The sequence below is a fragment of the Barbus barbus genome, assembly GCF_936440315.1.
Source record: "Barbus barbus genome assembly, chromosome: 20".
Taxonomy (NCBI): Eukaryota; Metazoa; Chordata; class Actinopteri; order Cypriniformes; family Cyprinidae; genus Barbus; species Barbus barbus.
In genome coordinates this window covers 16939668-16965673 of record NC_136748.1, presented here as the reverse complement: position 1 = coordinate 16965673, position 26006 = coordinate 16939668, and the positions used below count along the sequence as shown (strand labels likewise).

Sequence of the window (26006 nt, the reverse complement as noted above, 5' to 3'; positions counted from 1 at the left end):
AAATACAGATAAATACATTTAGACCACTTAACTTAATGAGTGCTATAGGGATGTGAAGAGACTTTCAACCAGAATAACAAAAAATGTTTTGAAGACAATCACCTATGGTAAGGGTCACATATGCCAGGGTCACATATGTTGAAAAAATACTTTTATATGTGTGAAAAACGTGTATAGAAAAAATAAAGATTGTAAATTCATTTTTAAAATACCAATATATTCAATTGAATAAAACCAACGTATTATCATATGAAGGATCATGTGACACTGAAGTAATGGTTGCTGGAAATTCAGCTTTGCCATCACAGGAATAAATTACATTTTAATAAACATAACATTTGTAATAACATTTCACAATATTACTGGTATTTTTGATCAAATAAATGCAAGCATAAGACTTCTTTCATAAACATTAAAAAGTTTTAAATGGTAATGTTATAAATATATATAATACATTTGAAATGACAAATTTAAATTGATAAAAATTTAACATTTATTAAATAAAATAATAATAATTGTTTGGGCGTTGAAAAAATTTGCAGGGCAAATTAAAACTCTAAACTACTGACCTGACCACAAATCCTTACTGTTGAGCCCTGAAGGTGAAGTAAGATTTGGTTCTGGCTTGGGCAAATCTAAGATGCTTTCATGGATGGTTGCCAGAGCATTTCTAGGCTAAGGTTTTTGGCGTGATGAATTTGGTATGAGGTTAGGTGGTTGCTTTCAAGTCTGTAGGATCTTTATTGCCAAATTAAACTCATATTTCTAATGAATGTTTAAAAGATACTAAAAATGGAGGAATTAGAGAGATTTGTATATGGTGTGGTGTATAAGAAGATTGAAGAGCGAGAACAAGGTTAGACTTATTTAGAGATGAGTTTGAGAAAATGAAATGCAGAACTACTCCTGATTCCAGATGTGGACCTGAACGCAGTTTTGATTAAACTCCTCTGGCTCACAGTCTCAGTATGGGAAACTCTCGTACGGAGCTGTGGGAACTCTATAATGACTCTCAATAACCAGCCAAACGACCGCACCCCCTCAGGCCGTGTGTGTTTCCGTCTGAGCTTTTCACTGAACTGATCATTTTCATGATAAATGGATCAATTAGAGAGACGGTCCATTCTGGCCATCTTTCCTTGTGCTGGACATCTGTTGTAGTTTTGTTTATTCTGCATTTCTGCACTTTGAAAGGATACTCCAGAAAATCTGCTTCTGGCAGGAAACGCGAACAATATGTTTGTTTGCGCTCTTGCCCAACTTTACCCGTGCTCGGCGAGGGTGCCATCCGTGTCCATGTGCCATCTTGTATTGAGGTTGTCAGATGAGGGTTCAGAATCTCTTGACAGGTGTTAAGCACAGGAAGAATGAGGAAATTACAGAGAACGGGAGAAGGAGAGATTAATTAATCAACACCATATGTGGCTGCATGAAAGTTGAGACAGCATCTGTACGTTCACAAACAAAGTAACATAATTAAACACACTGCCATTCATGAGGTACTGTACTGCTGTTTACAGGCTGATTTGATTTCGGTGAGTAATAGGGCTGAACCTCAGCTCTGATTAGAGTAAACAGATCTCATCTGATACGACATCAGCAGTTAATGAGTGCTGAAATGAGAAAACACAATACAGTCAGTAAGAGAAAGTATCCAAGTCCCACAATTCCATGCCAAGATGGACATTTCCTAACTTCTTGGCTTGTAAATTGTGTTTTTTTTGTGTGAAATGTGCTCTGTGTTTGAGAGTCTGCCTTGAGGAATGTTTCTCTCTCTCTCTCTGTGTGTGTGTGTGTTTACTTATTCTTTGGGGACAAATTTGTGCTCAGAAATTAACTAAATCTGGCATTCCTTTGGGGACATCCAGGAATGTCCTTATAAAAAAAAAAAATTAATCATAAATGTTTATAAATAAATTCATATATTTAATTAATCTAAAAATTTGAAACATTTTATTTTAGGATCTAGATTTTAGGGTTTATTGTGATTACAATTAACTTCATACAAAATAATACAAATATTTTGCCCTTTTTAGATGAAGTAAGTAAAAGGGTGTGTGTGACTGTAAGAAATATTGGCTCACAGACTTATCTGTGGATGACTGTTATGTCTGAAATGCATTTTGTTTTCCTGGGAAAGCACAACACACACACACACACACACACACACACACCGATGCCACTCTAACCGATTGGATTTAAATCAAGTTGTATGACGGCTTTGAAGCAGTGAAACAGATGGAAAGCCTCAATGAAACATGAAATGCAGCAGAGGGTTTTGGGGGGGGGGGGGGGGGGATGTCTATCCCCCTCCGTCATTCTCTCATTTTCTGCCTTCTCACTTCTCCCATCTTCCTCTCTCATCCCATCGCCAGTTTCTGCTATTACACACATTCTCATGCTGTAATGAAATATCCTATTTCTGCAGCTGTTGCATCTTCTGGACAGCTTCCCCAGAATGGACGAACCAATACTTTTGTCATGAGTGAGATAAACAGTTAGTATAGAGACCTTGTGTGTACCCTCTCCTCTGCTATCTCCTTCACTTTATGTGTGCATCTCAACATGGATGTTTACCATTCAGAATCGATTAGACAAATTCTGAGCTAACCCTTTATTATAGGGACCAATTTTCATTAGCAAATAGTTGCTTACTAGCATGCCTGTTATTAACATATTGGCTGTTTTTAGTACTTATAAAGCACATATTCTGTATGACTATATTCTACAGTACATCTCTAATCCTTCCCAATACCTAAACTTACTTACTATTAAAAGGAAACAAATTAGGAGTTTATTTAGGCAAAAGTTGTAGTTTTCTGTGGTGCTGTATGGAAAAATAAAAATTGATATCTTATTTGTGTTAATTGTGACATTATTGCCTTTTTGTGTATCATATTTAAAAATTTCTCAAATATATATAAATGTACTTTATATATACATTACCATTACAAACTTTGGGGCCGGTTTATTATTTTTTAAAATAAATTAATAACTTCATTCAGCAATGAAATTAATTTATCAAAAGTGACAGTAAAGACATTTGCAATGTTGCAAATATTTTTTTATATTTCAAATAAACTTGAAACAAATGTATTATGGTTTCCACAAGCATATAAGACAGCACAACATTTTCAACATGAAAAGTTCACGAGCACCAAATAAGCATATTAGAATGATTTCTGAATGGCACAGTAATGGCATTTTATATTAATATCACTTTATTTAAAAAGAAAAAAAAAACTTGTTACTGAATTTTGCCTTTGTGAGCACAAGAGAATATTTCAAAAATATTGAAAACTTCTTACTGACCACAAACCTTTGAACAGTAGTGTAAATATCCACTACAACAGAAAAAAAAATGTTCAGGGAATGAATAGCCTAATCAGTCAAAATATGCATTTATTAATGGTTTGTTGCAGCTTGTGTTGAACTTAAAAAAAATCATGATTTTTTACTTGAATGTGTGCAAGTTGCAATTGAAAATTCCATTTCAGCATTCTGTGTAGTGTAGCCAATTCAAATTCCAGCTCATGAATTGAAAGCAAATTTTGCTCATCCCCGCTGTCATACCATAAATCTTTCAAAGGAACAAACCAGATAAAATGGTGAACCTGAAGTTGTCCCAGAGGCTTGTGTGTGTTATTTTCAGCTGTTGTTCTGCCCATGTCAGTTAATAATGCATTTTTGTTAAACAATAAAGTTAAGCTGGCTAATCCCCTTTTCCCTGAGAAAAAGAAAAAATGTGTGTAAGTTTTGTTTTGTAATGAATCTGGGGCTGTCATCAGTATTCACAATGTGGTATTGTACTGTAAGCTTGTCAGAGCTGTTTTTCATGAGTGGAGAGTATCCTAAAGGAGCAAAGCTGCTTTTGACCTGATAAGCTCATTTGAATTCCACATTAATTACTCAAGTACCCTCTAACTCTGTAACGAGACCTCACAGCGAGAGCGAGAAAAAGAGAGAACGAAACGCGAAAGGCAGAGGTAAAAAAAGAGAGACGGAGAAAAAAGGGAGACAGGGATGGTAAATTAGCCTGCCTGCCTCCAAGCGTTTTCTCTGCCTTGTCAAGGCTAAACTGAGGGCAGCAGGGAGTGGGGTCCAATGTTTCAGAATCTCCGTGGCAACCAATCCCTCAGCCTCTCATCTGCACACACACACACACACTGCATCCAACTGTGCCAAGGCTGGTGTATCTTTGGCATCTTTGGCCAGATTGCATCTGTTATGGCCACAGACAATTTATGACACATTTCTCCTCATCTTTTTTCCTCTTTAGATGTTGCTGTTCTTATCTCTTCCCTCCTGCTTCAGCTCGGCTCTCGCTTCACTTGAGCTTAAAAACTACATCTCCCACAACCCTCCTGTGGGTTCTCTGTGATTTTATAATGCACCTAAAAAAGATTTTTAGCCTGCTGCTTGTTCAGTTGACTTCATTAAAATGAACTAAAGCTACATCTTAATTTCACAACTTCATTTCATCATAATCAATCCACAGTGACTTAATGATTTTGTGTTGCCACTACATGAATCTCTTGACAACTAAAATCCCACAGTGTGTTTCTTGTTGGCAGCATGTTTTGGGAGAGTAAATGTTAGACAATGTCCGACCAGTTTCTTCTTGCTTTATCAAATATGTAATACATGTAGCATGTTGTTGTATGCTGTTGCTAGTATATTTTAATACTAATGCTTATTAAATTAAGTTGTAAGAACATAAAATAATTAAATGTGGAGTTAAAACTACTCCTACAGTACATTAATTTAATCTTGGCTCAATAAAACTGATTTAATCTGAATTATAGACATGATAAAACTTTCTCCAGTTCAGTTATGTAAGAATAATGGCATTTTTAATGTGTTTTTGAATGTGAGTCATTCAGTTAAAATTTAGATTCAAAACTAATTTACTAAATTATTAAATAAATAATTTTTAATATATTAGTTACAGTGTTTTGAATATTGTTTTTAACATAATATAATGCGAAGCAAATTTATTATGTTTTGTAACATTGATCATAAGAACAAATGTTTCTTGATCACCAAATCAGCATTCATGATTTCTGAAGGATCATGTGACACAGATGACTAGATAATGACTGCTGAAAATTCAGCTTTGCCATCACAGGAATAAATTACATTATAAATAGAAAACAGTTATTTGATATTGTAATAATATTTAACAAAATATTTTCAAAACTTTCAAAAACGGTTTTGAACAGTAGTGTGTATTCAGTATTGTGATATAAAATCAAAGAGGTTTTGGTGGTACAGCCTCCTCCTACCCCCCTAAACCCTCCACACACAAGTTGCAAGTTTAGCAGCAGCCAAAACCATGACCACTGCATTTAGACCTAAACACACATGCACATTTTACAAAGACACACACACACTGAAGCTATAGTGAAATGCACTGGGGAGTCTGGGAGACTCGCTTCATGAGTTTCTGTGACGTCATTAAATCTGCCATACGGAAGATGTGCAAGTTATCCGCGTTCACTTTGCTTCTCTTTTCTTTTTTCAGTCTCTCAAAGGCGAATCCAAAAGTGATGAATCTTCTCCATTCCGCCGAACTTTGTTTAGAACGAACAGACAAGCCAAGCAGGAAGTGATCCGTTAAACAGCCATGGGCTGCTACACACAGGAATCATTAAAATGCAGGGAAAGGAGCAGAAAGCACTAAACAGACAGTTATAGAGGGCCCGATTACAGAGCAGGAGGGCCCTGGCCTCAATTAGAGTCTGAATATATATGTAGTCTGGACTCCAATGAAAATCGAGCCTTGTGCCAGCCGTAATTTCCCCTATTGAGCAGATACAGGCAGCTGAAATCACAGGATTAATCTGTTCTCTCTCTCTTGGAGAAAAAGAGGCAAGCATTTCGCTCTCTACCTCCCTGCCTCTCTACCTCTCTCGTCCTTCGCTTTCATAAAACTGTTACCTGCAGCCATTGCTGAGACATCCACTGGGGAGTAGATGGTTAGACCTGAATACTAATGACTCTGAAGCGTGAGTAGCAAGTGTGTATTTATCTTTGCTTTTTAATCAACATTCCCAATCAATTGTGTGCGTGTGTGAACGTGTAGACTGGCACAGATTTCCTGAGCTTCTCAAACAGGTTTTATGGGTGATGAAACAGAATTTCAGTTGTGTTTGATAATTCATGTGAGTCAAATTCTGTTTCACAACACTGAGTGTGTAACTAATGCTCTGAGCACACACACATACACAATAAATAAATAAATAGACTTGGTTTATGGTTTACACCCGTTTATGTCAGTTTGGACATGATTGGTTAATGTAGTCGTACACTTGCATGCACAAACACTACTGAGGCATGCTGTTATGTGTTTTGCATTTGTGTATACTGCTGTTTTAATCTGTTGTCGTCTTGCTTAAATTCATGTTTCACCCAAAAATGAAAATTCTGTCATTTACTCAACCTCAGTTTGTTCCAAACCTGCATGAATGAGTAAATGATGACAGAATATTAATTTTTCAGTAGACTAGCCCTTTAAATGCCATTTCGCAAACTTTCTCAAAATCAATCACAAAATTCCTGACCGATAGAAAGTGCATCCTGCGGTCACAAAACAATTTAATATCTCACAATTTCAATGACAGTCTCATTGGAAAAATGTGCCTCTATCTACATTTTTTTTTTTTTTAAGAAAAATCTCTATAAACCAGGGCTCTACGCTTGCTTTTCTTTTTAGGAGCGCTTGTGCTCCTAATTTAAAGAATTTAGGAGCATGATCAAAAATTTAGGAGCACCTTCAAATCAATAATCAAAAATTCTGATCAAAAATTAACCTTTGCATTACAAGGTGATATTTGACTCCTTAAAGGATTAGTTCACTTTTAAAAAAACTTTTGCTGATAATTTACTCACCCCCATGTCATCCAAGATGTCCATGTCTTTCTTTCTTCAGTCGAAAAGAAATTAAGGTTTTTGATGAAAACATTTCTCAATATAATGGACTTCATTGGGACCCAAACGGTTCAAGGTCCAAATGACAGTTTCAGTGCAGCTTCAAAGGGCTTTAAACGATACCAGACGATGAATAAGGGTCTTATCTAGCGAAACGATCGGTCATTTCAAAAATAAATAAAAAAGTTTAAGTTTTATAAGCACAAATGCTCGCCTTGCTCTGTTCTGTGATGCGCGTTCGTGACGTCACATAATACGCAATTACGTGGAAAAGGTCACGGTTGAGGTAGGCGGAAGTACCGAGTCAGTAGGCTTTTTAATATTAAAACACGCAGGATACGCACACGAAATGGGCATTTTAAATGATAAACTGACACAAAGACATTTGAATATGTGTATATGGTCCTCCTTCCGCACATTTGTAAACACTGACTCGGTACTTCCGCCTAAGTCAACCATGACCTTTTCAATGTCATTGCGTATTACGTGACGTCACGAACGCGCATCACAGAACAGAGCAAGGCGAGCATTTGTGCTTATAAAACTTAAACTTTTTTATTTATTTTTGAAATGACCGATCGTTTCGCTAGATAAGACCCTTATTCATCGTCTGGTATCGTTTAAAGCCCTTTGAAGCTGCACTGAAACTGTCATTTGGACCTTGAACCGTTTGGGTCCCAATGAAGTCCATTTTATGGAGAAATGTTTTCATCAAAAACCTTAATTTCTTTTCGACTGAAGAAAGAAAGACATGGACATCTTGGATGACATGGGGGTGAGTAAATTATCAGCAAAAGTTTTTTTTAAAAGTGAACTAATCCTTTAAAGTGATTTACAGAGTATTTGGTTTTTACCTTTGTAATGGCATTTTTCTAACTTCATTAAAAGTATGTCATCTTTTATGCCAAATTCAAAAAAATATAATCATTTCTAATTAAAACAACAGAATAAAAACAAGTAGAATAAGAAGTACAATAAGATACCAATCAAATGAAATCAGTATTTAAGAAATAAATGTGTACTACAGAGGTGGCACAGAAGAGCACACAAGTGGCTTGTAGGTGTATTTTCAGATGTTTAATGAGGCTCAGAGGTTGCATAAGTGCAATTAAATTCATAAATTCATGTTGAGGTTAATGTTTTAAATATACAATTTTGAATGTAGAAATATTAAATGATTTAAATAACAGAAAAGATACTTTAAAAATTAAACTAAAACTGTCAGTATGTGGCAGTAAGTCACTGATTTTATCACTGAATCATTAATTTAATTGATTCGTTCGAACGGCTGATTTATTCAGGAACGAAGTACGTGACTGTCTTTATGAATGGTTAATCAAATCATTGACTCACTAGATTCGTTTAAAAACGCAGTTCATTCATAAACGAAACACCGCTGTGTTTGAATGGAGATGGGCAGCGGCTTGGCTGGGACTTTGTTTGAAACTATTTTAGAGCAAAATAAGGCAATAGTGTTGTCGTCAGACAATATAAGTCACTTAATATTAATTTCTTGTTTAATGAACTGTTGTATTAAATCAATATCACATTTGCAAATTCCCTTAATAATCATTAAAAGCTGTCACTAATCTTAGTACATTGCGATCTCACGAAACTCTATTATAATCAACGAAGCTCCTTACACTGCACAATTAATCTCTTATTTACACTCTGTCTACACTTTTTTTGTTATAATGAGAGGATGCGTCTGTGATACATTACTCAACGCTGCAAAAACACACAAGTACGTTAGAAATCTTTAAAGCTCCCTTAGCACAAACACAAATATGCTGATCTGGTGTCATGAATTCAGCCTCTGTGGCCTCAACCTCAGTATTAAGTCATTGACTCCAATTCCCATAATACTCCGTACCTGTGGCTGATTACACTCACAGGTGTTTCGTATTGACTCTGGTCTATTTAAGCTGTTCCCTCAGTTACCTCATTGCGAAGTCTTGTCTTGCCATGCAAACATTTCCGAGGGTTTTGCCCATGTATGATTCCCCGTGTATGACCTGGACTGTTTATTTGACTGATTCTCTGCCGCCTACCTATTCTGATTCAACCTGCCCTGTTATTCGATTATCCTGTGTGTTTGCCGCCAACCCCCTGATCCTCAGCCCGAACTCTGACTTTGATTCTGCCCTGTCTACGTTGTGTTTGAAGCCAAAAAATAATAATAGTCCTCTTGTTCCCTGTGACTCTCACTTGGCAGTCGCAGCGCTAGATGGCTGACCTCTGGGCTCCAGTTGTATTAAATTCACCACTGAAAATCTCCAGTTGAGTACCGGATTCCTCCACACTGAAACCATCTGCCTGTTTGTGTTCCAATCTCCACAGAAGCCCATCATCCTCGGCCTCCCATGGCTGGAGCAGCATAAACCCTCTATCTCATGGACTAAGAAACAAATCATTCAATGGTCAGACTTCTGCCTTCATAATTGTCTCCGCAGCATGCCCGTCAAGAGTGAGACTTCCCTGAAAGACCCATTTCCCAGTGACTATCAAGATCTAGCTGAGGCCTTCAGCAAAGTGAAAGCATTGCACTTACCTCCTCAACGAGCCAGCGACTGTGCCATAGATCTCCTCCCAGGATCACAACCTCCCAAGGGCAGAGTTTTTCTGCTGTCACAACCCAAGGCAGAGGCTATGAGATCTTACATTAAGGAGGAGCTCGCCAAAGGTTTCATCTGTCCCTCCACGTTACCCGCATCGGCAGGGTTCTTCTTTGTTAAGAAGAAAGATGGAGGTCTTCGTCCCTGTATTGACTACCGTTCTCTCAACGACATCACAAACAAGTTCCGTTACCCTCTACCACTCGTTCCCGCAGCCCTTGAACAACTCAGACGAGCTAGATATTTCACTAAACTGGACCTTCGTTGTGCCTACAACCTCATTCGCATTCGTGAAGGGGACGAATGTAAAACGACATTTTCCACCACAACACCAACTGTACGCCAAGGCAGAGAAATGCGAGTTCCATCAAGAGACCATCTCCTTTCTTGGGTATGTGATCAGTTCTGGAGGGGTTGCCATGGACGAACAGAAGGTACGGGCAGTAGTCAACTGGCCCCAGCCTACCACTCTCAAGGAACTACAACACTTCTTAGGATTCGATAACTTCTATCGACGGTTCATCCGTAATTTCAGTACAATCGCTGCTCCCATGACATCCATGATCAAAAAGGGAACCCAACGTCTCACCTGGTCTTCAGCGTCTGTAGCAGCGTTCCGGTCACTGAGGGAGAGATTCACGATCGCTCCCATCCTGTATCATCCCGACCCAGATCTCGAATTCATTGTGGAGGTAGATGCTTCCAGCACAGGCATTGGGGCAGTGCTCTCGCAATGCCAGGGTGATCCTCCCAAACTATTCCCCTGTGCGTTCTTCTCCCACAAACTGAACCCGACAGATGTAGGTAACCGCAAACTCCTCGCTACGAAGGCAGCATTCGAGGAGTGGCGTCACTGGCTGGAGGGGGCAAAACATCCATTCACTGTTCTCACTGATCATCGTAACCTAGAGTATCTGAAATCAGCCAAGTGACTCAACCACCGACAAGCTAGATGGTCACTCTTCTTCACCAGATTCGACTTCAAAGTTACTTACCGTCCTGGCTCTCAAAATACCAAGGCTGATGCTCTCTCTCGACTCCATGAGTCTGACTCTCAATCCCCAGATCAAGAACCCATTATTCCATCCACCATCCTTCTCGCACCCGTGCAGTGGGACATAATGACCGAAATCACCGAAGCCCAGGTCACTGATCCACCACCGGCTGAAACTCCACACAATCTCACGTATGTTCCGCAGGTCTTAAGACAGAGAGTGATGAAACTGGTCCACTTGAACTCCAGTTCCGGCCATCCGGGTATTGCAGCCACGTTACAACTCCTCAACAACAAGTTCTGGTGGTCCACTCTACGAACTGACACTATCACGTTCATCCAGAACTGCACCGTCTGCAATACATCTAAGTCTCCGCATCAGCTACCTGCCGGGCTCCTTCATACACTACCCTTCCCACAACGGCCGTGGTCTCACACAGCCATTGACTCTGTGACTGACTTACCATCCTCTCAGGGCCACACTACCATCCTCACGGTAATTGATCGTTTCTCCAAAGCCTGCAGGCTTGTACCACTTCCCAAACTTCCCACTGCCCTAGAAACCGCTGAAGTTCTCTGCAACTATGTATTTAGGTTCTGCGGTCTACCGGAGGATGTAGTTTCTGATCGGGGTCCGCAGTTCACCTCCCGCGTCTGGTCAGCCTTCTGTCGCCAACTGAACATAAATGTAAGCCTCACTTCCGGGTACCATCCTCAAGCCAACGGACAAGTGGAACGATTGAACCAAGAACTCACCCGCTTCCTTCGTTCATACTGCCATAGGAATCAGTCTGACTGGAGTCGCTATCTGCTATGGGCCGAGTATGCCCAAAATTCACTCCTCAAGCCAGCTACAGGTATCACTCCCTTCCAATGCGTCCTAGGCTTCCAACCCCCATTGTTTCCATGGTCTGGAGAACCCTCAGACTTGCCTGCAGTCAACTCATGGTTACAACGCAGTGAGGAGACGTGGAACGATGCTCACGTCCATCTGCAAAGAGCAGTTTGTCACACCAGATAACAGTCATCGTCATCGGCGAGCCAACCCCAACTACCAGCCGGGGCAATGGGTTTGGTTGTCTACCCATGACATACGGCTCCGGTTACCCTGAAAGAAGCTCAATCCTAGGTACGTGGGTCCCTTCAAAATCATCAGACAAGTCACTCCAGTTTCATTTAGATTAGCCTTACCTGCTCATTACCGTATCTCACCCACCTTTCGTGTCTCTTTGCTCAAGCCCGCTGGTGGTCTGAGATGAGTGGAGGTCCTAGACGAGGCTGGTGACTAGAGGGCCCCTCCCATCATCATCGACGGCCAGGAGGCATACCAGGTCTGAGAAATCCTGGATTCTCGTCGTCGGGGCAGGTTCCTCCAGTATCTCGTGGACTGGGAGGGGTACGGTCCGGAGGAACGGTCCTGGGTCAATGCTGATGATATCCTAGACCCTTCACCACAGATTTTCATAAAGACCACCCAGACAGACCTGCCCCAAGACCTCGAGGAAGACCCCGGCTTCGTTTTCCTCCTCGCGTCAGGAGCCGCTCACAGGAGAGGGGCTCTGTCACGAATTCAGCCTCTGTGGCTCCCTCCGTTCGCCACCAGAAGGAACCGTCACCTGAGTATTAACAGTCAATGACTCCAATTCCCATAATACTGTGGCTGATTACACTCACAGGTGTTTCATATTGACTCTGGTTCCCTCAGTTACCTCATTGCGAAGTCTTGTCTTGCCATGCAAGCATTTCCGAGGGTTTTTCCCGTGTATGATTCCCCGTGTATGACCTGGACTGTTTATTGGACTCTGATTCTCTGCCGCCTGCCTATTCTGATTCAACCTGCCTTGTTATTCAATTATCCTGTGTGTTTGCCGCCAGCCTTGATCCTCAGCCCGAACTCTGACTTTGATTCTGCCCTGTCTACGTTGGGTTTGAAGCCCGTGATTGAACTCTGCCTGTTTGATTTGCATTCTGTTTTAATAAAGCTGCACATGGATCCTAACGTCACTGACTCCTCGTTACATCGGGTCAGTCGCACTGGTGCTCCTAAATATTTTTTCATAGTCGCATGCAGTAGTTGTCAGTCGCAAATGCGACTGAAATGGTCGCACTGTAGAGCCCTGCTATAAACGTACCTATACATACAACTCACTGCAGTTTCCAGCCTAAATGTACACTAGTAGCAGTAAAACGCCAGATTTTATTCCTTTTCCCATAACTATCATTACAAATTATTAATTAACCCTTAAATGCATACCTCTGGTCTTTAGCGACCCGGGACATCATTCACTACCCTCTCCCTCCTTCATTTTTTAAAGTTAGACATCAAATTTCTTAGTATTCCTCATCTATTCTTTATGAAACCATATAACACGAAAAATATATATATATATAAAATGTCTGTTTTATGATTTTTTTTTCTAAAAAGTGTATAGGTTCGCTAAAGACCCCAGGTATGTAAATGTGTAAGGATTTTTTCCTACACAACTATATTTACATATCTGATGACTCAGTATGTGCAATGCATCTTTATTCCTCAAGGTAGCACTTTTTGATACACAATGATGACGTAATGTTTCACTCATAATTACCGCAGACATAAAACAAAAGAATATCATCAGCAAAAACTGAACTGGTTTGAATGGCTTTACTGCAGAGCAATTACTGTACACAATGAAATATAAATGTCACTGTCATTTGATGGTGCATGTGGTGAATAAGCTGCCAGTGATCAAAATACTGATTTTGAAGTAATTGAAAACAATTGTTTTGAGAATGTGGTCGAGATCGCGAATATGCGCCAGATGCTGAATGTACTGTGGAAGTGCGCTCTGACGCTGACAGTGATGGTAAAATCATCTGCTCAAATTGAACCCTTCTACGTTTCAAAAGGTATAACGAAATATGCTTTATTTTATTATTCTGTAATTGTTCGTAAAATATCAAAAGATTTTTTTGCTGTTGCAGTAGTTAGAGATCCATCCGTGTTGGATATATAGGTCTGGGTCGCTAAAGACCAGAATATGTAGTAATGATTGGCGGAACGTTCATGCATTTAAGGGTTAATAAAGATTTATTTTCGTGCTGTGTCATCAAAACACTTTTGCCATGCTCCATGATTTGTAAGTTGATACATTTTGACGTTTGCGTCTCATAACTAGCTCCATATGCATGGCTTTTCTGACTTAAAAATAAGTAAACATGCTCAGTAGATAAAAGAGCTCAAAGACTTGTAGAAGCAAGATAGAATGGCATGGTTGCTTCAGAAAATGTGTTTTTATACATTCATCTGTTTCAGATTAAACTAAACACACTTTAAAAATGTTGCAAAACATGCAAAGAGCAACATAATTTAGCAATGAGCCTGGGTTGGACATCTGTCATGTGGAAGAGATATTTTCTGTGTGCTGTTCCTTAAACACATTAATTACCTCACCTTTAAGTGTGTTTTGTAGAGCATGTTGTGTGTAGTTTACTCAATCGTAAGAATGTTTTCTGCTTTTTTCAGTCCTCCTTTTCTTCCTCTCATTTCCATCAATGCAGTTTCTCATTCTGTGTCTCTTACATTCTCCACTGCTTTTTTCTGGTGGCGTTGATGGAGAGGATGTATCATTTTATGAACAGCGGTGAGGTTTCGTCTTTTTATTACCTTTGTTTACTTTTTCATTTACATTTACATTTATTCATTTAGCTGACGCTTTTATCCAAAGCGACTTACAATTGCTATATATGTCAGAGGTCGCACGCCTCTGGAGCAACTAGGGGTTAAGTGTCTTGCTCAGGGACACATTGGTGTCTCACAGTGGATTCGAACCCGGATTCGAACCCGGGTCTCTCACACCAAAGGCATGTGTCTTATCCACTGCGCCATCACCACCCTTTCATTTCTGTTTCCAAAGACATTGGTGCTTCTAGTCAATATTTTATTCACTAACAATGATGAAATAAAAATGTCAGATTTCTTTTACTTGCTTCATCTCATTTTCTAACATTTTCTATTCCTTAAATACACATTTAAACAAAGATTTTTTCTGTAATATGACATAATTCAGCTTGGCAGTTGGTTGACAGCTAAAATTTTCACATCATATTTAACACATTGTTTAAACTTTAATGGTCAGGGTGTAGATGATGCCACAATTGTGGGACAGTTGTAATTTGATTAATGGTATAAACTATAGCATTGTACACGGTTTTAATGTGACTTTCGTATACCAAACAAATAAATAATATATTAGTTTTCATAAAAATCAACCCCTGGGAATTAATAGTGCCTTTAGTAGAGTTTAACACAAGTGCCCCACACATTAACCTGCACCTACTTGCTCTCATACACTTACATGACAAGGGCGGAGTTTGATGTAAGAAAAAAAACTATATAAACAGAATGAAAGACAGAGAGATAGAGTGTGGAAGTGTGTGTGATAGCCTCTGGTGGCCCATCTGTCTCTCTTGCTCTCATTCTGACTGATGTAATAAACTTGACTGCTCCTTATTCAGGCTTCTGTTTAATGTTTCAGCTCTGATTACACTCATAAGGCACACCTACAAAAAAAAAAAAACTTTTTAGAAAGCATGAAATGACAGCTACTTTAGTCATGTGACCCCCTGAGAGAGTTACAGAGGTCAGACGTTACTCAGGGAAGCTCTGCTGTTTAATGTACACTGGATCATTTTACTCAACATGTTCATAAACACCAGCTTTCATGTATAAATGATGTGGGGAAAGTGGGAACCTAGTCTACCGATCTCTATGCAGGGGCCAAAATTACCATTTGCCAAGTGTTGGTAGTAACTTTAATGTTTTTTTGTTTTTTGTTTTTATCTCCATAATTATATAAATATATATGAATTGTCTTAAACCGTTTTTATTAAGCCAATGATAATAAAATAAAGTAATATTTAATATAATGTATGCATATTTAATTATCATATCATATTGTAATATAATTACATTACTTTTTACTTTTATATGTCTTCACTTCTATGACACTTACAACTGAATAAAAATATAAATTTCTTAAAAAAAATTATAAAATCTTGCTGACCCCAAATTTGTGAATGGTAGTATATGCATATTTAATTATATTTTAATTAAAATACAGTTTAATTTTGTTAGACCACTTATCTGAATTTTCAGGAGGATGTCAGTTTCTACCATGCATACGAGCCTCTTTTTGGTCCCAGGATGCATCCCTTTCTCTCACTAGAGTTCAAATCAAATCAGAGTTTTATTAGTTTGCCTGTACAAATTACAATATTTCCTACAATGGAACGTATAAATTGTCTTTCTCGCCATCTCTCCATATGATGAATGGGTTATATCAGTGTCCTGTGCCCCTCCACCTCCACGAATGCCCCAGTTTAGCAACCAAGCAAAACAAGCTCTGCCTGGCGCCCCATCAGTCATCACGCATGCAGTGTAACACTGCAGGCACAAATAGAATCATGTCAGATAGCACGGGGCCAGGAAATATGAAAACAAATAGCCCTGTGTTTGGCTAATAGCTGTCATTTAAGCATCCACCCTGAGGGAGGAGAGAGAGGGAGAGGTGAGTCTGTGTCATGTGTACAGACGGTAATGAGGTGAGCAGCGAGAGGCTATTTCTTTACCGCTACACCACTGATGAGGAGAGTAGTCATGTGGGACGGAGTGAAAAAAAACACACCCCGGCGCAGGTCTCTCTCTCTCTCTCTTCCTGTCTTTATAGCTATCTTTGTCTCACTGTAATGCTTTTTGCTTCTTTCAAGTGGTCTCTCTCCCTTACAATATTTATTTTTAACACTTATTTTGCAATATTTGAGTAAGTGAACTTATTTAACGTGGCCTGTATTTATGTAATGACGTTTAGAGTTGAAAAGTGAACAGTATTGGTTCAGCACAATGTTTTTGCTGGGCTCAAGAGAATAGTGTTTCATTTTCTGTCACATTGTAAAATAGGAACTAAAAAACAGAATTCAAGTTTTAAAGAAACTAAGTCCGATTAGGAACATGACATGAACTTTCTTGGTACTAAATGTAGGATGACAGACTTAGTACTACTCTAGCTTACAGAAAACCTCAGTGTAACTTCAGTTTCCTTTTAAATAAAGGGCATCTGCTAGCAATAAACCAACATATGCGCTTAAGACTCAGACATGGTTCACTAACTCTCAAACATGCTCGCACAGAATGAAGGATGGAATGTTTTAGCAGTTTTCTTACTTTGGGAATCTGGAATCTGCTCTGCCTGAATGGGAACGAAAACACTCTATCTCTACTCTATCAAGTGATGTGCAGCTGTCAGTGTTACAGGTTTAATTTGACTTGGATTCATACAGTAGGTTGTTTTGCTCTCAGAAGCTACCTTATTTCCCATGATTCCCTATGTGGTCCTGGAAAGCTGCTCTTTTTACAAAACACTAATTATCATTTATACACGAACCCCACACACATACACGCACACTGGGCTTTATGTGAATAGCACTCTTAAACTCTGCTGGTTAAGGAGGTGTGTTGTTCATAAACACACTGAGCTCCTGCCTGAAGACCCATAAAACACTCATTTACTGGAGAGCTGCACCTCTTCTCGTAACAGCGAGAGAGAGAGAACACAAACCCTCCAAACATTTTGTGACACATTGCTTTGGATTTTAGTAAGAGGGAGAGAAAGAAAGACAGAGAAAGTGAGAGCTTATCAGAGCACTGGTGTCATGGTTGGGCTATGCATTTAATCACTCTGACAGGCCATGGTTTGCTTTCCCACCCTCCCTTTTCCCCCACAGCCAATCATATTAAAGAAATGAATAACCCCTACCAATGAAAACCCCTGGAGTGGAATGGATTGGAATGCTAATAGGCCCCATGACGGAGGTAGAGGAGTGGAGAGACGGATCAGATACTCCGTCTAAAGGCTCTTCATCCTACTAATGGAGGGAGCAGAGAGCAGTTTAACTCGTGGACACATGAGGAGAGGCTCAGAAGTGCTCCAGACCATTAATTCATTAGTGTGACATGTAGTTAACTGATCACTGTTAGGAAATAGCAGTCGCAGCAAACAAAGGGCCAGTAAAATATGGACATTTTCGTATTTATTACATCTCAGCAAAAAGATACAATTTAATTGGAAAGTGCTTAAAGGGTCCATTTTCTACACTTTCAATTTATTTTTATCAGAACTCCACTTGTAATGTTAGTCTTATTGTCGTAATCTTGTTTTACATGACCTTTTCTCTCTCTCTGATCTCTTCTCAGCTGGTTTTGCTGCTGTACTTTTAAAACATTTATATGTGACTTCCTTCTTTTATGATTGGCGACTCTGAATGTTGCATGCTTAGGACAATATTAGGACAGTCCCAGTTGCTAAATACTAAACAGAGGCTGATATAAACTGTAAATGTGGGCAACAAAGAAATTATTTTAAAAGGAAAAATTTGACTCCTGGAACTGATTATTGGGGCTTTTTAAAAAATTTCTCTCTAACCAAATACACTCAAAAATGTTTAGGCCTACATTTAAGATCCAAGTATTTTAATTGCTTTTAAAATTTCTATCTATTTGAATGATAAAATATACACATCTGCACTTAATGTGATGCATGTTTGTCAGTCATTCATAAAAGAAACCGGTAAGAAACAGCATTTATTAAAATTACTGAATGAGCATAATCTGTTCACTGTGAAAATAATTAAATGTATTCAGTTAAACAAAATGAACACTATTATAATACGACTACCTGTGGAACAAGCAATAATTACTTAGCTAATATATGAAACTGAAACCAATTGGATTTGTTGATGATGAATATATAAACCTGGTTTGATTGTATTAGTACTATTAAAGAAATCTTATTTGTTTGATTTACAAGCTTTGTTTTTTGTTCAAACTGTAAACAAAATGGATTGAAATTTGATTAGGCCTAAATATGTGTAGGATATAGCAGGTTATACATTTATGTCAAATGCTTCAATTTAATTTACTTCTGTAAATAAATTTACAATTTGAACAATTATGGAAGTTACCTTGGAAATCAAATCCACAACAAAACAATATTGTACCACAATAAACACATACCACACTAATTGGCCAGTCATAACCATGGTAAATATTGTGGTATATGAGCATAGTAACCATATAACCATTGCTATACCGTGGTGCAAGCACAGTAATTTTCTGACTGCAACAGGTCACTACAACAGACCCCAAAACATCCTTTTATGGTGGTCTGAGAACATTTGGGGTGTTCACATATACTGTACATGTTATATTGGTCTGAGACCTCCTGGAGTGTGTTAAAGCCCTAATATCTGGACTGTAGTTGAAGTATCGTCTGCTAAACCTGTAGCCAGGGCAATGACTAGACTAAAATGAAATAACCTCCCTTTCTTCCCAGCATGTTATACAGTATACTTCATTATGATGGGTCAAATCTGGGTTTAAAAACTCTTTATTTTCGTAAAGAAATTCCTCTCATTCCCAGCTGTCTTGGGCCCCAGCTCATCTTTCACAAACAGCATCTCATGAGAATCTCTCCCAGCACTCATATTACATGTAGAACATTCCCCCATTTCTGTATGGATGCAATCCTGTGTGTATTTCAGCTTAACGCCTCTTTTCTGGGAGTTTAACACCACTGATTATTTGGACTCCATCTTTGTCCACTGATGCACTGTGCCTCTTTCTTTGCTGTCAGGTCATTGCCTCATTCCCTCTTTTGCTCTCATGTTTGCTTATTTGTAGCGCTATATTAAAAGAATAGGTTTAAAGGTACATCCCATCTGTACATTTAACATTCCTTGGTTTTAACAAAATTCGCATGTATAAAAGGGATGTGGAAATGGACATGAATTGGTGAGATTATATTGATACATCCACTTCCTAACATTCAGGACCTCAACATAATGATTCAAACTTTTACTGTTTCTCCTTTTTTCTTTTCTTCACATTTTCTTTATTGGGCTTTTTAAAAATTGTCAATAAATGTGTCTAAGCCATGAACCAAATCCATGAGTTCTGAGATGAATCACAACTTTTGTTTTGAAGCAAAAGAAAATCAAATAAATAAATAAAACTTAAACGGGAATAAAACATAGAAGACTATGTGCTTTATTTTTTTTTAAATATTGAATTATTGAAGTACTCATCCCATGAAGCACTGTGAATGATGCATTCATTATATTATAATCAACAATATATATATATATATATATTATTTTATTATGTTATCATTGTATAATAGACAGATAGATATATAAAGTGTTTTGCAAAACTCATTTTTTTCTTCCAGGGCCCAACTGTTCTCTTTTTCTGCAGTGAGAAACAAATAATTCAAACAAATTAAAGTACTGTCATTGCAAGAACAATTGCCCATACAGCCATTATGAGTTGTAAATGAGCTATTCACATATGCACACCTGTTCACGGTGCAAAGGTACATTTCATCAAGCTGTTGGACATGAATATTAATGCTAGCACCATTAGCAGAGCTCACACAAGGTCAGGACCTGTGAGAGGAAATGCTGAGAACATTTAAAGAAAAAAAAAAAAGAACACAATTTTATGTATCATTTAGGGTGACCTCTAATTTGACATCTTTGTTTCTTGCTTTGTGTGTGTGTGTGTATGAGCACAGGAGGGTAGAGCGGCTTGTGATGTGTATGTGAGAGCTAGCTAGTGTATGTTTAAGTATATGTAGTGTGTTTAAGTGTATGTAAAGAACAACAGGTGTTTATTATGTACAGTATTTGTGAGCTACATAATCTGTTAATAAGGTGCTAATGATAGAGATGACAGAGACATGATGCAGTGCTGAGTTAGTGATGATGATGTGTGTATGACACACATTCTGTCACACACATTAATTTTACTGACATTTTTTAATTAAAGCAGGTTTTTTTTTCTATTAGGTTTTTGTGATTAGCAGTCATCTGAATTGTGTGTTCATTTTCACAGATTTACAAGGACAGGAGTTCTCTTGGTCCTTTGGCAAATGTCTTTGCCTCACATTGTTGTACTGTTTGTACTCTTTTTACACCCTGTAGGCCGTTAGCAGGAGTGAAATCCAATATCAACACACTGTGTGTGGATCAGTCCAGTTTAAACCCAAACACAAGAACCATCGGTTCTCCAGCTGCTGCCCCAGTGCAGACGTTCAACCCTGAACATGTCCAGAGAGAGACTGAGAAAGAGAGAAGGATTAGTTGTATAGACTGCCGTGGTGTGACAACCCTTTTGACGCCAACCTGTGACGAGGAAAGAGTAAGAGAGAAAGAATGGAGTAAGGGGTGAGAATAGAGGTGTGGAAAATGAGTTGAAGAGGGGGGACGGAAAAGACACAGCTGTTGAAACTCATCTCACACTCACAATGAACAGATGAGAGAAAGAGAGAGGGGGAGTGTACAGACATAATCTCACAGATGGAAGTGGATTTCCTCATGATTAACATTTTATTGAGATATTTAAAAATAAATATTTGTTCAAGACAAAATAACATTTCCCTAGTTCACAAACAGATTCAAATTTGAATGTACTTGCGTTGCCAGATTGTGACTAATGTCTGGTCCATATTGCAACTTAATCTGGCCAAGAACCGCCCTCTTACACAGGAAGTGACTGTCTGACCATTTCATGTGACCAAGCCAAGATTTTTTTTTCTCTGTTTTTGGGTAAGTAAATCTGAAATGTATCGAAGCTTGAAAGATAATTATAGATTATATGAAAAAGTCATATCCCACAATATGATTTTTTCCATACGATTCCGACTTTATTCATCACATCTGTGTATTTATATTTCATATCTGCAATTTTATAGGCCGATCTCACAGTGTGACTTCAGTTATTATGTTAATTTATATCTCACAATTACCTTTTTCAATACATTGCCATTCAAAAGTTTGGTTTCAGTAAATCTTTTTTTCAAAAAGGACATTAATAATGTTACAATTTTCTTCAAATAAAATACTGTTTTCAACATGAATAATTATATGAAATGTTTCTTGAGCAATAAATCAGCATATTCAGAATAATTTCTGATTTCTGTGACCCTGAAGATTAACAATATTACAGTTTTTACTGTGTTTTGATAAATTAAATATAGCTCTGGTCAGCATAACAAATAATATCTATCAAAACATAAAATCTTACTCACCCCAAACTTTTGAATTATATATTTATCATTATACAGTATATATTTTTACCTTTAGGAAACTGGTCCCAAGGAAATGTGATAACTCTGAGAACAAAACAGAATGCACAAGTCTGGAGGAGTGTTCAGCAAAACTTAGTCAAAGATTGGATGCCATGAACCTTGTAAACTTTGGCAAATACAGCCACCAATTATTGCTCAGAAATGCTCTTTGTTACAGCCTGAGAGCTTGTAAACACAACTTTGGTTCATGGCAGATTGATAAAAATCTATGCACTTTGATTCCCAGAAATTGCATAAACCAGATTGAATTTATTTATTTATTCTTTCCTGAAAGCTGTTGCCATTTTCTCCGTGTTCTCAGAGGTTTATTAAGCAGTCCATGAATGTGCCACCTGAGACAAAGTTTTTACAGAACAATCTTAATGACTGATACAGAAATAGGCGTGTTTGTTTTTAAGTTGTTTGTTTTCCTCAGGTTTTTCAAGGCAATCTCTATCTGGGGGTTATGGGTATGATTTTGGTTTCTGAAAGATGCTGAATCCTCCTTCCTGCTTGAACTTCTCGCTACCCCTGAACTCTGTAGAATCGAAGCCTGGACTCCACATGATTCCAAACAGAAGCATATCTTTGCAGTTCATGCACAGATGGCAAATGAAGCTCTCCTACCTCTTCAAAGCAGTCTCCATATACCTCTTTTCTTTAAAAGCCTCTGGTGAGGATTTTTTCTGCTCAGACTCTCATTCTAACCCCCTACTTTCTCCTGGTCTGGTGAAAATAGATTGACAAAGATGCTGAGTGAGAGGGAGAGAAAGCGAAGGATGCCTGAAGGCAGGATCAACGGACGGAGTTGATTTTATTTTCCTGTGTTTGAGGGTCGTACTGATGTGTATATGAAGCAGTGCCTGCAGTGTGATTGGCAGCTTTCTCTGGTGTGGCGCATGAGCCAAGCCACTTGAGCATGTTAGTACAGAATATGTGTGGCGTATGGGATACAACAGTACAGATCCACAGCAGACAGTTGGTCACACCTTGGAAATGAGGGTCTGAGGTGCAGACAACATAGGGTGGTCTGTAGCATCTATTTTCAGATCCAAATTGACTATATACGACTTGTCTAGTCAACAGGTGGGCCACATGAAGCCTTAAAGGGATAGTTCCCCCAAAAATGTAATTTCTGTCATCATTGACATTTGTCATCATTTCATCAGCTGGAAAAAAATCGCTCTGAAAGTGATCCCATTGATATTGTTTCTCTGTGCCTTTATCATTTTAGCTGTGGTGTGGACTCTGCTATTCTTTAATATTGAGAACTAATTTTAGAACTATATCTTTATCGTTATCTTTATAGTTATTCTTGGGGCCAGATTTACTAAACGGCAAATTAGTGAGCGAGTACGCAATTCCAAAACAGCGATGGGTAATTTCTGTGGGTGATTTACAGACAGCGTGCAAATTAAAGAGCACAGACGCGACATCTCAATAACATATCAACCAATGCAATATACCAAGCGCAGCGCAAATTAGCGTAGTCGCAAATAAGCAGAACTGATGCTCAACAGGTGCAGGTAATCTATTTACGACACAGGCACAAAATAGTTTAATACATGCTTTTTTTGGGGTGTTAAATAATGGCGCAAATACCAGTAATATGAGCGCAAACGTTAGTAAATCATGTTACATTATTAATTTTAATACTCTCCTCCCATACAAATGCATATTCAATAAGGTCAGGCACAAAAATAACTGTGTCCACGCCTTTTCAGTGCTAATTCTTCACTGTGCGTCTTTAGTAAATCCTGACATTACTACTTTAATGCCAAAAGATGGTTTGCGCTGGTGCAAGCTGTTATAAATCTGGCGCTTGGTGTGAACAGGCCTTAACTGTGGATCAATAAAACTGACATTTTGTTACTGATAAAGGATTTGATTTTAGCTAAGAATCTAATTATAAAAGACAAAAATATCATGTTATTGCAGTCAGATTTTATAGGTTTCACATTCAACTCGACAGAAGCTGCACTAGTTTGACTAGTAAACAGCTGCCTGGAGGCATAACTAAAAGATGGCCACCGAGCTGCTTAAAAAGGCCTGTTTGTGTACAGATGAGCATATTAACACACCACAAGACCTTTGTACTAATATTTTATTGACTAGCTGTGCGTTTTGAGACCTGTATGAGGAAGTCGTGTACAGAGAACATGGAAATGATCCACAAGTCAGGCAGATGAAGACATACAGTTACACAGACTCCAGACAGACAACACACACTCACACATGCTAGAAGAGAGAGACTCCCTACTTGCCTGCTCTCTTTTCATCTGCCTGTCATCCTTTCCTTTAATGAGCAGGCAGGAGAGACAGAGAGGTGCATGTGTGTGTTCAGACTTCTGGTGTAATTGGGCCTGTGACCTCAGAAGGAAGTTTGTTTGGTAGGTAGCGGGTGAGCTTGTGTGTATGTGTGATGCTGGTGGAGTGTGAACATATTGATTTGTGTATGTGTGTGCTGTAGCTTACCCAGTGATTGATGGGTTTCTCTAATGTCATGTCAGAGAGCGGCAGAGGTATGCTCAAGAACATCCAGTAAACACACACATTCCTCCTCCAGATGAATTATTTGAGATTTGTTCACACACTTCTGCTGAATATCTTTAACAGTCATTAGATCTGCTTCTTTCACAAGATCTGTGTGTGTGTCTTCATCAGGGCTTTTAATCTTTTAAATGTCACAAAGTATGTTAATGTGATGCAATGTGTTTGTGTTGTGTGCAGAAAACTCAGGTGACGGTATTGACTATAGCCAGCAGAAGAGGGAGAACATCGGAGACCTGATTCAGGAGACACTGGAGGTGTTTGAACGCTATGGGGGCGAGGACGCCTTCATCAACATCAAATACATGGTGCCCACCTACGAGTCCTGCCTTCTCAACTAAATGGAATGGAGAACTCACTCACAAACACACAAACATGTAAACACACCCACCTTAGGTTACAAACCTAATTTTGGACTTTAATAAAGTCATAATGCAGATGTTATGAGTCTTTGCACAACAACTGTCTGTATCAGAGAAGACACACACACACAGCTTCCTGTGAAGATAAACAGACACAGGTAGCTCAGGGGTCAATAAATCTCTCGGTTGCAACTAACCTGCATTTCATTTTCATTCTGTAAGGAATTATCTAAAGAGAAAGGCAGAAAATGCGCACACCAATCCAAGCTGGCCACAGGTACAGGAAACAATGTTTTGAATGTAACAAAATTGAATGGTTATTTTTATATCATGATGATCTAGATTTTGAAGCATTAATATCAGTGAGAATACATATCTCGTGACATAATTTCAACCACATACAAAACTTGTGTCCAAAAGCTTCATCTTGCCACAAAATCTCTTCCAATTACACAGATAGTTTTCAGAAGGTCACTGATTTAATGTAGCTCTCTTTCCTGATATAATGAAAATTTTCTTGCTTTTTTCTTCCAATTTTCTCAGTGGTTTCTGGAAAAAAAAGAAAGAAAAATTGGTTAGAGAGTCGGACTTGTAATCCAAAGGTTGCGAGTTCGAGTTTCAGGTCCAGCAGGAATTGTAGGTGGTGGGAGTGAATGTACAGCACTCTCTCCACCCTCAATACCACGACTTGAGCAAGGCACCGAACCCCCAACTGCTCCCCGGGTGCTGCAGCATAAATGGCTGCCCACTGTGTGTGCACTTTGGATGGGTTAAATGCAGAGCACAAATTCCGAGTATGGGTCACCATACTTGGCTGTATGTCACGTCACTTTCACTTTCATATCTACACTCAGACAGTAAGCACACTGGAAGGGACCTAAAGGGATATAGAGAGTGCACAAAATAACACATGATTGATAGCAAGTATTTAGATAGCAACATTATGTGATTTTGAAAGCCATGAACCTGTATGAGCTGCAGGCTGTGTGCCAGAACACAATGTCTGAATGAAACGCTCATTTATCAGGGCGCATACACACGCACACACTCAGTCGGGGTCTTCCCTCATGCTTAACAGCCTCTGTCTTTTCCTACCTGTGAAATCTAACGCCTCGAGTGTGTGTTGGTTTATTTATTTCACTGAATAGTGATTTTATAGCATATAATGTCCTCTGAGTCTTTTCACTTAATGCTTTTACAATCAGATTAAGCAGCCATCTGTAGATCTCCTATCTGGGATTATTAGAAGGGCTAATAATCCCACCAGGCCCCCATAATCAGCCCATCTATATTACTTTCTGATGCTAGTGGATCATGCTGTCATAAGAAGATACCGTAACATGAAGGATGTGTAGAGTTTTGCCAATGTATTTCCTTTAGCAGCTGCTAGGGA

The 26006-nt window shown here is 38.7% G+C and overlaps 1 protein-coding gene across 1 annotated transcript in view; it reads left to right on the top strand.

Annotated features, from left to right (window-relative positions):
* Nucleotides 1-24807, top strand: part of LOC306886204 (parkin coregulated gene protein-like) — a 120160-nt gene extending 95353 nt beyond the window's left edge. Inside the window, exon 5 of the mRNA XM_079443144.1 lies at nt 24432-24807. Coding sequence (XP_079299270.1) covers nt 24432-24592 — 161 coding nt within the window. The 3' untranslated portion in view covers nt 24593-24807. The remainder of the gene's footprint in view (nt 1-24431) is intronic.
* The last annotated feature ends 1199 nt before the right edge of the window (nt 24808-26006 follow it).